The sequence below is a fragment of the Ammospiza caudacuta genome, chromosome 13, assembly GCF_027887145.1.
Source record: "Ammospiza caudacuta isolate bAmmCau1 chromosome 13, bAmmCau1.pri, whole genome shotgun sequence".
NCBI classification, from domain to species: domain Eukaryota; kingdom Metazoa; phylum Chordata; class Aves; order Passeriformes; family Passerellidae; genus Ammospiza; species Ammospiza caudacuta.
Genome location: NC_080605.1, coordinates 14,490,356 through 14,504,215, shown reverse-complemented (window position 1 = coordinate 14,504,215; position 13,860 = coordinate 14,490,356). Strand labels below are relative to the sequence as shown.

The window sequence follows — 13,860 nt, the reverse complement described above, 5'->3', positions numbered from 1 at the left end:
CACTACTCCTATTTATCCATTGAGCAACTTGAAGCAGCTGGAGTCGAGTTGCTTCATCTGTGCTTGTTTCCTCAGTCTGTAAAATGGAGCTTTTGTTCTCTCCTAGAGGATGTTAAGGACATCAGAATGTGTAGCACGTTGCTGTCTAACACTAAACATAATCACTTCTAGCTGAAATTCCAATGACCATTTAGCTTGCCTTAGCCTTCACAAGACATTTAAAGGCATTAAAGCAGACAATCAGTACTTTCACCATGAAGGGCAATTGAGCCCTTGTAAGAAAAGGGGAAAAAATAAATAAGATACATCTTACAAACAAACTTCCTCTTTTTTGCCCCAAATGTGGACAAACCAGGAAGCTTTAATGGAAGGTCCTCACTACAAGAGTGGGGAGGACAAGAGTTTCAGGCATGTTTACCATCTCCAGCTCCTCCACACGCAGCTGCTTGCGGCACTTCAGAGAGACCCTGTGCTCCTTGGCATCCTGCAAAGTATCGTTGCGCACAGTTGTGCTCAGACAGATCACCACATCCACCCTGCAGAAAAGAAAACAGCCTTTTATTCATTCACCCTTCACTAAGACCAGCCAAGGTTGATATTGGATTACCACACCAGAGAAACTGACTCCAATAATCCAAACATAGCATAAAATTCTTGTGCATCTGTGCTTACTTCTGGGTACAGTTCTATGTAAAGTAACCGTATCACAATTAAAACCTAAATTGGAGTCTAGATCAGCACACAGGAAGACATTCAAAATGCCACCAACCCCTCTGCTCTTAAGCCATGTCAGCACTTCAGAAAAGCTTTGCTTCATCTCAGAAATAGATGATGGTGAATACCTACACAGCATTGCAAGCAATCCTTTTACACTATGGGAAGGGCATTTACCTCATAAAATGCAAATAGTCTTGCTATCCACAAACAGGACTGACCTTGTGTGTAATTTAGCCTTACACTATTGCAGTAGGACATTAAAAAAAAATCCCTTAGACTGCAGTGAATAAACCAGATAAAACAAGTGGGATATTTTCCCTTCCCAGATCAGCAACTAGAACAAAAGTAGTCTGCCTCTTAGAAGACAATAAATCTAGCAAGGATATAAGACACTCTGGGACATGCAATCCACTAATTGTAATAATTAGCTAATTTCATAGCAAGTAAAATAAAGAGGACAGGCTTCTATCCAGGAGTAAAGCAGAAGTAATTTTAAGAGGCAGGCCTCTACCTTAACCAGAACACAGTCACTAAGGGAACACATACAAACCAATCAGTCTTTAAAGGAAGTTTTCAGCCCTATCATTAAATACCCTGTCACTTAATTACACTTTATACTGTTTGGGCAGGAGCTGCATACTTTTTTTTGATGTTGGGGCACAGTTTCAGCACATCCTCCTTGCAAGCCATTTTGAATTTGTACGAGAACCTAAAATCTTTCATTTGAACCTGAAAGAGAGAAATGAGGAGAAAAACAACTTCAGTCATCCAGGGTTTAAAAAAAAAAAAGCAAAAAAACAAAGTGCTGGCCAAAAGAATATTTGCTGAATCACACAATTAGCACATACTTTTGTTCAAACTTAGTAATATGGAAGCGAGGGAAATGTTGCACTGCTGAAGAAGTTGGGACCCTGTCTAGCAAATGCCAAGGAGAAAGGAAGGGCTGAAAAAAATTCATCTCCAGAAGTGACCATTTATGACCAGGCCTGCAAATACAACTGCCTGAATTCACAAGAGCTCTTTAAATACAGTAAAAAAATCAATTTCAAAGAAGGAGCTAATTTCATAATTAGCTAATTCCCAGCAATACCCTGAAAGAACAGAACAGGCTTCCACTGATAGCAGAAAAAAGTGTTGCTCACCAGCTGGAAATGAGTAACACCGATTGCACATTTTTCATTCATTTCCTTCTGGTGTTTGTTCTGTATTAGACACTCCATCAGGTCCCCAGAATCAATCTGGTTATCTGCAACCTCCTGAAGAAGAGAGGAAAGGCATAAAAATAAACTGCTTTTGCAAGTCATGGGTTTTACACTCTTGTAGCCCACTGTGACCAGGGAATATGGAACTTCCAGTTCCACTCTCCATGGTGAGCTCCCTATTAACTGACCAACCTTGAGCTGCACCACACAACTGCAGCACACAGCTATGTTTATACAGCTCAGGAAAGAACCATCTCAGAAACAGACACACTTCAGACTCAGGAGAACACACTGCAGACAGTGCTTACATGACATATTATAATCAGGTGACTCCACTGCTCTTTAACTGCTCAGCCCTACACCAGTGAAGTTATTTCAGCAGTGCTGAGCAGCTGAACAGAGTACAGTGGTTAGACATGCATGCATGTAAAGGAGAAGGAAAAAAGTCTAGTATTTAACTCACTGTAAAGAGTGTTTTTTGCCAACTACAGAGCAATTTTTATCTTCAAACTAACTTTGATGCTAAGGCTCTGATAGCAGCAGAAACATTAAGCAGAACTAAGAATTTATATTTCAGGGTGATATTTTAATTAAAGACTTTTGGAAATTATTACCTCTGATTTTACCTTTGAGGTGTAGCAAGAGCTAATACTAAAACTCTCTAATTTTTCCCACTGAGTTTTTCCTCAAAGATATTCACACCATTACAGTGTACTCTACTCACATGACAGAATGTCTGGATAATGGGCTCACATGCTCTCATCAGCAAGGCTTCAATTTGAATGTCCTGCAGAAAAGACAGGTTTTCATTTTCACAGTGAATGCACGAGAGAAAAAGACTCTGGAAAAAAACCTGTGATAACAACTCAAACTCAACCCAGTTTACAGGGTTTTGAGAAATGCAATCCAGACAGCTTTGCCCTTTAGCTCTGGAAATCCTGGGGTTCACTCTTGCCAACATGGCAAATGCAAGACAAGCCTTCCAGCTTAAGGGAAGAGCCTGGGCTCCACAGAAACTCCTGGCTTGGATAATTCATTCATTCTCCTCCAAACTAGGTGCTAGAGCATTAGAAATCACCTTACATCTAGGCAGGAGTTGAAGATCTGGCATAGTTCTGATAAAACCAAGTTTCTAACTACTGGAAGAGAACTTTCTCTAGGGCACTTTCCCTAGTGTAAATTTTAAGAGATAAGGGGAACAGTCTGGGTCTTAACAGTCAAATATACAGCTTCATAAAAGAAGTAAAGCTGCCAAAGTCACTGGAAACCTGTACTGATGTACCTGGTGGTTATTGCTTGCCAAATTTTTGTGGCTGGGAGGGAAGCTGCAATACAGTACTTAAAACTACTTGCAAGCAAGACCAAAATCTCAAGTCCAATCACATATCTTGACTTGTGTTAAAGTTAACTGGGTTCCTGTGCAAATCTTAGTTTTAGTACGATAAGTGACCTTTAAAGCAGGAGATATGGCATCAACAGCCTGAAATCCTGAACTGTTGGTTATTTCTTTTCCTCAAGAACCTCCAGGAAAAATTCCACTGTATGGGGTAAAAAGGATGTATTTTGATGCCAGACCCTAGCTGCATTTCAACAGCTCCTCTAACCTCAGGTTTCTTCATCATTATTAAAATGGCATGCTTAACTAGACACGCTCATCTATTCCCTTTACCCCAGGCTGAAGTCCACTCACCTCAGACTCCAGCTCAGTGAGGTTTCCCACTATGTCTCTGCAATCAGACACCAAGTCATCAAGATGGTCCTGAAGGCATTCCAGCTCCTACAGAAACAGACATTTTAGTGTGATCCAAGAACCTAAGCTGAAATTCTGGGGTTAAAACATTGTTACACATGTGAAACTGCCCTCCTTTTTGTAAAGTCCTAAATCTCATTTAATCCCACTCCTCCACTAGCACTCCCAGAACACACATACATAGTAATTACTGAAAATGGTGGTAAGGATGTTACCTTACCACTTGTTCTCAAAAGCTGCATGATGTGCTTTCACTTCTGGAATATCCCATTTAATCTGCCCTTTCCATAACCCTAAAGAGAGGTTAGTTACCCAGCCTATGATGGGCACTTCAGAAAGGGTGTCTACAGCACCTGCTGCAGAATGGTCCCTTCACTACAGCCCTCCAGGCACAGCAGTTTAACATGAAAGTATCTGCTGAAACTTTGTTAAGTAGCTGCAGATGTTAGTTCGGTTCTGTACAAACACAGGAAGCATGTCAGTACTTGCCAAATGGAAATGGGATAAAGTTTATGTGGGAAATATCAAGCTTGTAATAGAATAGTATAAATAAGAGGGTTGACAGAGGTAGGGTTGCTTCTTTAAAGCCCTTTTTGCAAACTATCCCCTTCTCCCTTCTCATTCCACTAACATCTGAACATGCAAAGCTTTTCTGCACCACCTGTCTCAGTCTAGCGCAGATTGTGTTTCAAACTGCACTAATTTTTAACACGTTTTCCACTATCAAGAGGCAGCAAGACATCCTTTTATCTCCTTTATATCTTTCCCACCCTTTGCAAACAAAGTAACATATTGTGTACAGTACCTGCCCTGTCTCTGTTTTTTCACTGCACCACTTCCCCAGGTCAATCATGCACTTGTCCTGGAGGGCTGGGTCCAGCTTCACATCCATGGCTCGCTGATGGAGGATTCTCTGCACCTCTGCTCTGCACTCTCGTGATAGCTGCAAAGAGAACAGGGAGTGTTTGGTATATGGGGTCCCTAAATTCACACAGGGCAAACAGGATGCTGTCAGGTGAGGTTCTGAGAGTGACCACAAATGGCATCATCAATCCCAGAAGGCACAGAAGTCCTGCACTGCACAGCACAGGCCTGCCAGGGCCCCCACAAGAAATGAGGGCTCCAAAAGAGCTTGGAGCTCTGTCCTTTAGTTTAGATAGATGCTCCTCTCATTCCACTAAGTTAAATTTTATATTTTTAAACCTCTATTTTGCTTTATGAAAGAGACGTTAGATCAGGTCCCCAGGCTATCTGCTACACCTTCACTCAAAGCTACAGACTGACTGTGGAGAAGAAAGTCAAAATAGCTCATGCCCTTAATACCAAATGGGAAGCCCAGAATAAGGCAACACAGTCCAGCTGTAATTTCTGTTCAGCAATCCGCACCACAGCATATCAGAGTCAGCACTTGCAAGACAGGAAGAAACAAACTGTAGGAAACCAAGGGATACTGTTGTGGTGCTTATCCAACCTAAAATGCACCAGTTGAAGCTTAAAGTTGCATACATTTAAAAATCCAAACCCCTGGAAGCTACCTAGCGTTTTGTCAACAGCACTGGAAACAAATACAGGTCTAACCTCCCATGGGTTTGCTTCCAAGACTCAATTTCAAAATGACAGCTGCTCCCTTAGCCTACTTTCTAAAAGAAAAACACATTTAAAAACCTTTTCTCTCTCTGATAGATTATTTGCAGGGTGGCTATTGATTTCTCTGGTCAACATTAATATAAAATGGAATGAAAAAGTCTCAACTCAGCAGACTAAGAAACCACATTAAAAAAAAATTATTCCTAAAAGAGATGCTTTCAATCAATACTTGACCTCTGCCACAAAAGACCTTCTAAATCAAGCTGTGGAAATTAATTTTTAAACTGGGCCATTGTGTAAAGCCATCAACTCCTAGGGACTGTGTACACTACAGTGCCAAAAGAAATGGAACTGAGTACCCAGGTGCTTTCATCTGAGTGCCCTGCTAAAGGCACGAGAGGGCAGCAAACTTGAAAAGAGCAGCTCTCAACCACAAATGTGATTATGGTGGATCTCCAGACTGCAGGGCAGCAAGTCAGATCCCCACTGTCATCTTCAAAGACAGCATAAGCACATTTACCAGTACAGCATGCTCCAAAGAACTGGAAGGATGCATTATATCAACAGGAAGAACTATATGGAATATAATCTGAAGCTGGGCAAAAATCAAAACTTAAGTAGCAACAGCCAAGGAAAGCTGATCTTGAAACTCCTTTTTGCATAAAACCAATTTTGCATCTATGCTGTCTATCTGCAAGGAATCACATTCCTCTTTGGAAAGACATGAGGGAGGACTTGTACTGGGTTTGAACTGAAATGTTAAGTTGGTGTCAGCACACAGTTCGCTCCATGGGCCTGTGACACTGGTCAGTCATACTGCTGGGCCTATTCTGCCTCACCAGAACAACCACCCAGACCTTCAGGGCACCCTTGAGGAGGAGCTGGGCACCCAAAGCAGTGCAACCACCACCTACAGTAAATGATTTAAAGTAGTGTGTCTGAGTTCTGGCAGTTTTAGCATTGCGTGTCAAACTTCCAAAGAGGTGTGCAACCTTTCTACCACAGATCAACCAGCAACAAGGTGTCCATCAGCACTCACCCTCCTTCCCTGCTCCTCTGTACGATATGCATGCCTGTACAAGCAGGAGAACACAGCCCCTGGAGGCATCAGCTCACTGGTCTCATTCCAGCCGTGGGTATGGCAGAGGCGGGAGGCGTCCCCCTGACACTTGCGGTAAAGGACCGTGTCCAACCTGCAAACAAAGGAGTCAGCGCTGGTACTTCACTCAAACATGGAATGTTTTTCATATCCCAAAATGCTCTGGAGGCAGAAAATCCACTTCAATTTTCAGGCACCACCAGGACACCACGCAGCAGCAGTGTCTGACCAACTGAACCAACAGGTGGCCTCAACTCAATTCGGAATCAACTCCCTAAGTAACACAAAATATTTAATTACAGATCAAATTTTCAATTCTTCCCGAAGCACCTCCCATTTTCTTCTGCAGTATGCCAGCCAAATGCTGACACATGAGAAAAGAAATCATCTCCTTGATGCCCCGAAGCAGCAGAAAGGCAAGTACATACCACATTTTGCTGGTGTAATATCTTACACTTTGTACTGCTGCCATTCTGAAACATCATTTCCATAAAAATCTGAGTTGGATTGATTCTGTCTGCCCTGGATTTGAGCCAACTGCAAACTCAGTGCCCCTGCTTTGCATATATGTGCAGATCTCTTAAGATGAAGTCTAATTACATGAAAGCTAAGTGAGATATTGCTAGCCTTCCAAAATGGAATTTTCATATCTATAAAACACTACAGGAAAAAAAAAAAATCAAGTGATTTCAGTGGACACAATGATATAGATAATGATAAAGGTATCAACAAAACCCCTACTACTCTGTGCATCTGAGGCACAAAGTCAGTGCAACAGATTCATAAGCCAGTTCTGGGGAACAATGGTTGAACAAAGATAAGCAAATGCTGCCCAGCCTGCATTATGAATTAGTATTATTCTTACTCCCAGGAAAATGCAAATAATCAGTCTTCCTTCTTCCAATCATTTAAGTTTGACTCAAACAATGAATTACCTCCTGGAAACAGTACAGGCAGGAGACCCAGCAATGAAGATAAACAGGAAGGGGGGGAAAATTTAGTATTCTTGTCTACCTATGGAGATAATTACTCAGATGACTAAATGAACAGCCAAAAAGCCTTAAACTCCCTGCTCCAAAAAGCCCCATCTTTAAAAGCAGAAGGTTCACAGAGCACATCAGCTCTCAGCTACTGGCAATGCTGTCCATAAATACACAACTTGCTCTGAGTTAAGATTTTCACAATGTTTGATCTGAACATTCCTTGCAGTAATCAAAGCCCAGGACTTCTTGCCTTACACTCTTTGTGGCCACTGAGAACAATTATTCAATTTCTTGCAGCAACCCCATTTAATGTACTCTATTTCCTCACCTCTCAATCTTCTTTAGAAGACAAGCCAAACACTTACTCTTTCCTCACTGGTCACGTTTATCAAATTTATTCTCTCCTCATCCTAACCAACACTGACACAAGGGGCTTTGTATGTATTTAAAACAAAGCACTGCCATCTCTGGATGAGAAAGATGGAAAAGTAGTGCTCTGAAGGGTATTACATCTGCTCCACAGGCTGTAATCACACAGAGAAATTGAAAAAAGCCAGAAAAGGAGGCAGGAAGCTTCTCACACAGTGAGTCTTTGTTATACTTAAAAACTTTGTTTCCTTAAGTTCCATATTGTAGCACTTGGAGTAGATACAACTGGCTGCCACCTGCAGAGAAAGTGACCTTTGTATTCAACAGCGTCAGACAAAATTCTTTAATTAAAGATGCAACAAATTTTAGAACTCAAACTTGAGGAGTTTTTAAGGCTGCATCACTTCTAAAAAAGTACCTGATTTAAGTGGCATCACACCTTTTCTAAGCAGCTTTTGCTTTTAGTGTTCTACACAAGCATTAACACCCTACTGACCTGGCATACTTGAAAGTCCTCTTCTGAACAACCACAAGCTCTACTGTTTTACAAGGAACTGCTAATGCATACAAACACTTATTACAAACAACAGGTGAAGATAAATCTTGTTTCACAGTACTCACTTCCAGTCACGAGATATAAAATACTGGAGCTCCAGGAGCCTATGCTCACAGTCTTCTACCATTTTCTCAGTATACAAGTGCTCCATCAGGCAAGACAGAATCCTGCAAACAAGAAAAAGTCAGGCCACAGACTGTTAAAATAATGCTGAGCTTCCCTGTAACAGCTGGTGTTGCCAAATCAGTCGTCCAGTGAACCAGAGATAAGATGCTGAAACTCAGTGAAGATCATTCTCTTCCTTCAAAAAGACTACATCTAAAACGACAAATACAAATCTGATATACACTTATGTTCCATTGTTTTAGTTATCTCAGCAAGTCTGATCTACAACAAAATCATAAGGAGTATTCCATCAAAAATCTGGCCCAGGGGAGAATACATTATCAGACCTGAAGACAAAGGAGAAACCTGTCTCTGCAGTATGGGTTTGCTTATCTGGCCTTTCCAGGTTTGTCACTTTGTGATACTGCTTGAGACTTACATGGTTAGAGAAATTAACGCATCAAGTCTACGCATTAAGTCTAAGTGCCTGTGAAAGCTACATCCTTCACCAGTGCTCAACCAGTCCTATAAAAACACTGGCCTGCTTTTACAGCAAGAATGGAAACATCTCAGTGCAGCTCTTTATGACTGGTCTGGAGTAACTAGTCTGGATAGGTTTTAGTGTCTCTACAGATCAGCCACACAACCTTCATGGATGCCCAACAGGGAAAAAAGCCCCAGCTCTGAGTGAGAGGACCTACATGGGGTCTCCAGACCGTATGTGCTTGCAGGCTGTCTGGATCACCGACTCGCAGGCCTCATTCAGCGCGCGGTCGATGCGATAATCGGCACCGGGGTCCGTCTCCTGAATCAGGGTTTGAAGCTGAGGAAAGGAATTGTGGACAGGAAAACAAATGTTAAAGACATAAATGAGACTACTTACAATCTCTCAGTGTGGTAATTCTGCGCCAGTAACAACACCATGATGTATGAACTCTGCTCTGCAGTGTTTTATTTTAAGAGCTTGTGCCGCCAACCCCAGCACTGCTGGACCCTAATTATCATTATGAAGTAGCCCAGGAACATTGTATGAGACCAGTTACACACTGAAGGTCAGCCATGAGCTTGGACTACTTACATACCAATTTACAGAACAGAACAGGTCAAATTCTATTTGCTTACTGTATTTTTGATCTGTCTTAAGCTTTGATGGTAGCCTCATTCCATAAGGCTGACAATACCAAATGCACAAACTTTTTGTAATTTCCTGAATACTATTAACAACTGAAACCTGAATCAATGTCTTAAGATAGTGTGCCTATCTACAAAGTTTAAACCAGTTTTTTATCTTTTCTTCTTGTGAAACAAGTATTCTGACAAAAGCTGCAGAAAAACAATTCTCTTTTTAATAAGGAAACATCACTTATCATATTTAGCACTATGTTACAAAATCGAATGTGGACACAGTCCATACCAGCTGAACACTAATTTGGGAGGTGTCTGCTGGGCCAGGGGAAGAGAATTTGGGTAAATCTCAGTTTTGGGACAAGGATAGCTTCTGGACCTTAACTCAGCCAAGGATCCCCACGCCCTACTTCATTTTCCATCAAGTTGTAGATTTCCAAAAACTGATGGAAGGCAGACTGGTATCATCATTGGGCAGGGAAATATTCTCAGCTGACAAATTTGAAGGAGGGAGAGGGGGGAAGAGAGGTTGCTGAGAAGGCAATTGGACACCAACACCAAATGGTCTATATGCTCTTAAGATCTTGACACTTAGTGATTTTTGTCACTGGCCCTCGGCCCAATTAAATCAAAAGCACAGTTACAATTTTATCCTCCACCTTTCAAAGTCCGCACCTAAACACCACCCAGGAAACTCTCAGGGGCAAAAACATCATAAAATACAGGCAAGAAAAAAGCATCAGAGAACTGGAGAAAATAAAAGCTAGCACTATTTATCCAATGGGAAACTTGCAGTCATGAGGAGAGACGACAGATTGCCTGGGAGGAACACAGGATTTCCTGCAACTTGCTCTTAGTTATGCCCAGCCTCAGCTTCTAAGGGATGCAGGCAGCATCCCTGAGAAGAGCACTATTTATCAAAAATTCTTGAGATATTTTCATTAAAAAAAAAAAAAAAAAAAAAAAAAACAAGAAGCATTTTATACATCTCTGACAGTGGTCAAACAGAACCTTAAGGTCAAACCTTAACTGGATGTGTTCTTTACAACCTTGTAAGAGTCACTGCAAGAGGAAGAATAATATTATGGTTTTGCTGGTGCAGAAACTCACACAGCCTGCATGGATGGGGAATACTCTGTGTAAACTTCTGGGATTACTTCAAGCCAGGTCATTTACAAGATGTGTGAATAGAACTCAAACCCAACACTTTCTTACACAGATAAAATAAACTGGACAGAGCATTATGTAGGCAGATTCTTTCTCAGGTTTCAGTTAATTGGTATTTTTGTTGCTATCAAGTGGAAGAGGCCAAAAGCACACCAGGTACAACAGCTCAGAAGAACTGAAGCACCTCCTTATCCCTCGACCCTGTTCTGGGCACTACTGCAGAATTCCTGACCTTAATGCTCAACCACATGCACGATGTGCAGCACCAAGCCAGCTGCCCTGACTGCAGGGAAGGAGGAATAATTTGGCACCAGTGATAGAAGTGAAGGTTGTATAGGATTTTTCCTCCCTCACACAACAAACCCTTAGAGCTGAAAAGCAGCTGGATAAACTTTACAATGCTCTGAACTTTTATCTTGGGCATGGAACTAAATTTACAATGAACTACCAATTTAACAGCTTAGAAGTTGGAAGCAAGAAATATATGCCCTTTAAGCAGGGATTGGAGTTTTATACACTCAAAGGTCTGAATTGGAAAAACCCCAAAGGTAAGACCAGGGCAACATAGAAGTCACCTATTTGAAAAACACTTTATCAACAGGTCTAATATAAAATATTGCTTCCACCAAGCAGCACCAGAGATGCTAGACCCTGCCAGTACAGCTGCAGCCCTTTGAAGGGCTGATGCTCACAATTAAGTGATACTATCTCCTATCTGATGACTTACCACAGCACACACACCCTCCCTGTGGGCAGGATCCTTTATGAGGCTCAGCATACACCCAGGGGCCCTCTTTCTAACTTAGAAACTTGAAAACTTACAGAAAGCCATTGCTCCTCTACCATTCACAGAGCTTTAGCATTTTGGCAAGTTCGCCACTCAAACTGAGACTAAGCCCCCACACAGCTCTGACATTTGGGTCTAGATGTGTTTCCTGCACAACAGCAGATAGGTGTGAGCACAGACTCCCACATGCAAGATCACTCTGGCTGAGGTGTCTCACAAGAAATGGAACTCCTCAAATTAAAATACTGGGGTTTGAGAATGTCTAACAGTGCATTTTGTTCAAAATTTTAAATACAAATAATCACTCATAATCCACCTGCAGGAAAAGGTACTAGTCAATGCTCTTGCAGGAAATTGAAATGGAGGTTCTTTGCTTGTGCTTTGTTCTTTTAGGACTCTTTATATTGCTTCCGGCAGATGGGCTAATGTCTTCCTTTCATAGGACAAGCACAATCAGAGCAAACCCTCACAGACAGGACAGGAAGTAAAACCAGATCCAAAATAGATGTTTCCCCTTCCAATTGCCTCTGGCAAACTTTTTAGGCAGGTGTGTCTGGACATAGAGCTTCTACAAGGAAGAATTTCAGGACAACACCTGTTGCTTTGAGTTAGTCAAGAAATCAAGGTGCTGTATTAGCATTAGCTAATGATACTGCTAAAAGCACAAGGATGTGAGTTTTTTACTCTATGGAAAAGACAACATCTGGAGATGGACCCAAAGCACTGCAGCAAGCTCTGCTGGGACCATCCCAGAGCACTTATGCTGTTTTCCTCTCTTTCTACAAGTGAAAATATAGGGTAGGGGCACCACAGACAACTGCTCCATCATCAAGAGCCACAGCAAACCACACACCAAAGGTGCTCTCTAGGTACCCAAAAAGAACTGAAATGGCCCCAGCTTACTCTGAAGGATGGATCTCTAACTTCCCTTCTTCAGGGATTGCCATATGGGCCAACCTCATGTGACAAGCAGTTGAAGCCTCCAGCCCAAATTGCACAGTATCTGTAAGAGCTTCACACAATATTCTCTTCCTTGCAAAGATAATTTATCTACCTTTAAAGGTAAAAGCAGAAAGCTCATTCTAACACATTAAGTCAAAACACAACAAAGCCATTGACAGCTGAGCAACCCTTACCATTCAAATACAAAAAATAAGAACAATCAATTCTTTAGTACTTCAAAAGTTGTAGGCAGCTATATAGTAGTACCATGTCAGTCTTCAGAAACTCAGAACATTGGAATGTTTATCCTGTTCTTGCAATCATCTATTTCCTCTTGCCCATAAAAACCCAGACAAGCTTAATGAAGGTATAAAATCAACATTTAATTTGCTTTCTCCTGTCCTTTGACCAGAGAAAAAAACACATTTAACTTGAAGGGGGACTCATGGACAATCCTATTTGCTATTGCATCAACTTACTGGAAAAAAAAGAAAACAGTAGCTCAAGTATAAGATAACTAAAAAACCTCGAAACTTGCCCTAAATTTGTAAGATATTTTTCTCTGAAAGTTTGAAATCCCATATCACTTGTGGGGGCTTCCTGTTTTGATTAATTACTTGTTCTGAACATGCATGTCATGATCTAAAGGTTATTCCCAGTATTAACTGATCTTAGGAACATTTGCAAATAATGAAATTCTGGAGCAGCACTTTCAATTTCCTATTTAAACAGAAACAAATATTCAGTTTTTCACACAAAGGCTGCAAAGCTTAAGTCATGCACTGCAGGAATGACTCAAACTGTACAGCTGCTGCACCAGTACACCTGGTATTTATGCAGAAATAAGCTTCATCACAAAAGCACCCTATGACTTACAAAATTTTAACAGCTATCAATTTACCTTTGATAACACAGAAAAACTGGCATCATTTGAGGCTCAAGTTTTAAGCTACATTTGAAACAAAAATGTACAGAATAGTGGCTCTGTTTATTAAAAGAAGTCAAGGGCACACATCTCCTCAAATTCCAACATCAGCACTAACACTCCCTTGCCATTTTTATCATTGATGTCACTTTTTTGGGCTCATGGGTCATTAAAACCAAACCCAAGAATAAGTACAAAAATGTAATTTCATATTAAAAAAGCACTAATGAGTTTGAACAAAAATGAAATGGTTTTCAATTTAAAGAAATGATAAGCAGGATGTATTTGGGCCAAAATGGAGTTAAAAGAAGGAAAAAGGAAACATCCTATTTTACAGAGGTAGTTTGGAGGAAAATGGCATTTCCTTCAGTGGCTGAAAGTACATCAACACATAGCAGTCTGCTGTACCTCCCTGCCCCTAAAGTTCCATTTCCATCACTAAAGCTGAATGAAATAGCAGAAGTAAAACTGAATGGGAAGGTGCTTTGAAAGGTTTTGTGCATTTCCAAGGACAGGGCACAGGGGGGAAAGGGAAGGAGAGGGAGA

At 41.2% G+C, this 13,860-nt stretch overlaps 1 protein-coding gene across 1 annotated transcript in view; it reads right to left on the bottom strand.

Annotated features, from left to right (window-relative positions):
- The window catches only part of GLG1 (golgi glycoprotein 1), a 77,239-nt gene that overhangs the window by 6,824 nt on the left and 56,555 nt on the right, over positions 1-13,860 (bottom strand). Inside the window, exons 9-17 of the mRNA XM_058813275.1 lie at positions 9,070-9,191; positions 8,329-8,430; positions 6,296-6,449; positions 4,475-4,612; positions 3,610-3,696; positions 2,644-2,706; positions 1,860-1,973; positions 1,358-1,446; positions 419-536 (exon numbers count right to left, since the gene is read on the bottom strand). Coding sequence (XP_058669258.1) covers positions 419-536; positions 1,358-1,446; positions 1,860-1,973; positions 2,644-2,706; positions 3,610-3,696; positions 4,475-4,612; positions 6,296-6,449; positions 8,329-8,430; positions 9,070-9,191 — 987 coding nt within the window. The remainder of the gene's footprint in view (positions 1-418; positions 537-1,357; positions 1,447-1,859; positions 1,974-2,643; positions 2,707-3,609; positions 3,697-4,474; positions 4,613-6,295; positions 6,450-8,328; positions 8,431-9,069; positions 9,192-13,860) is intronic.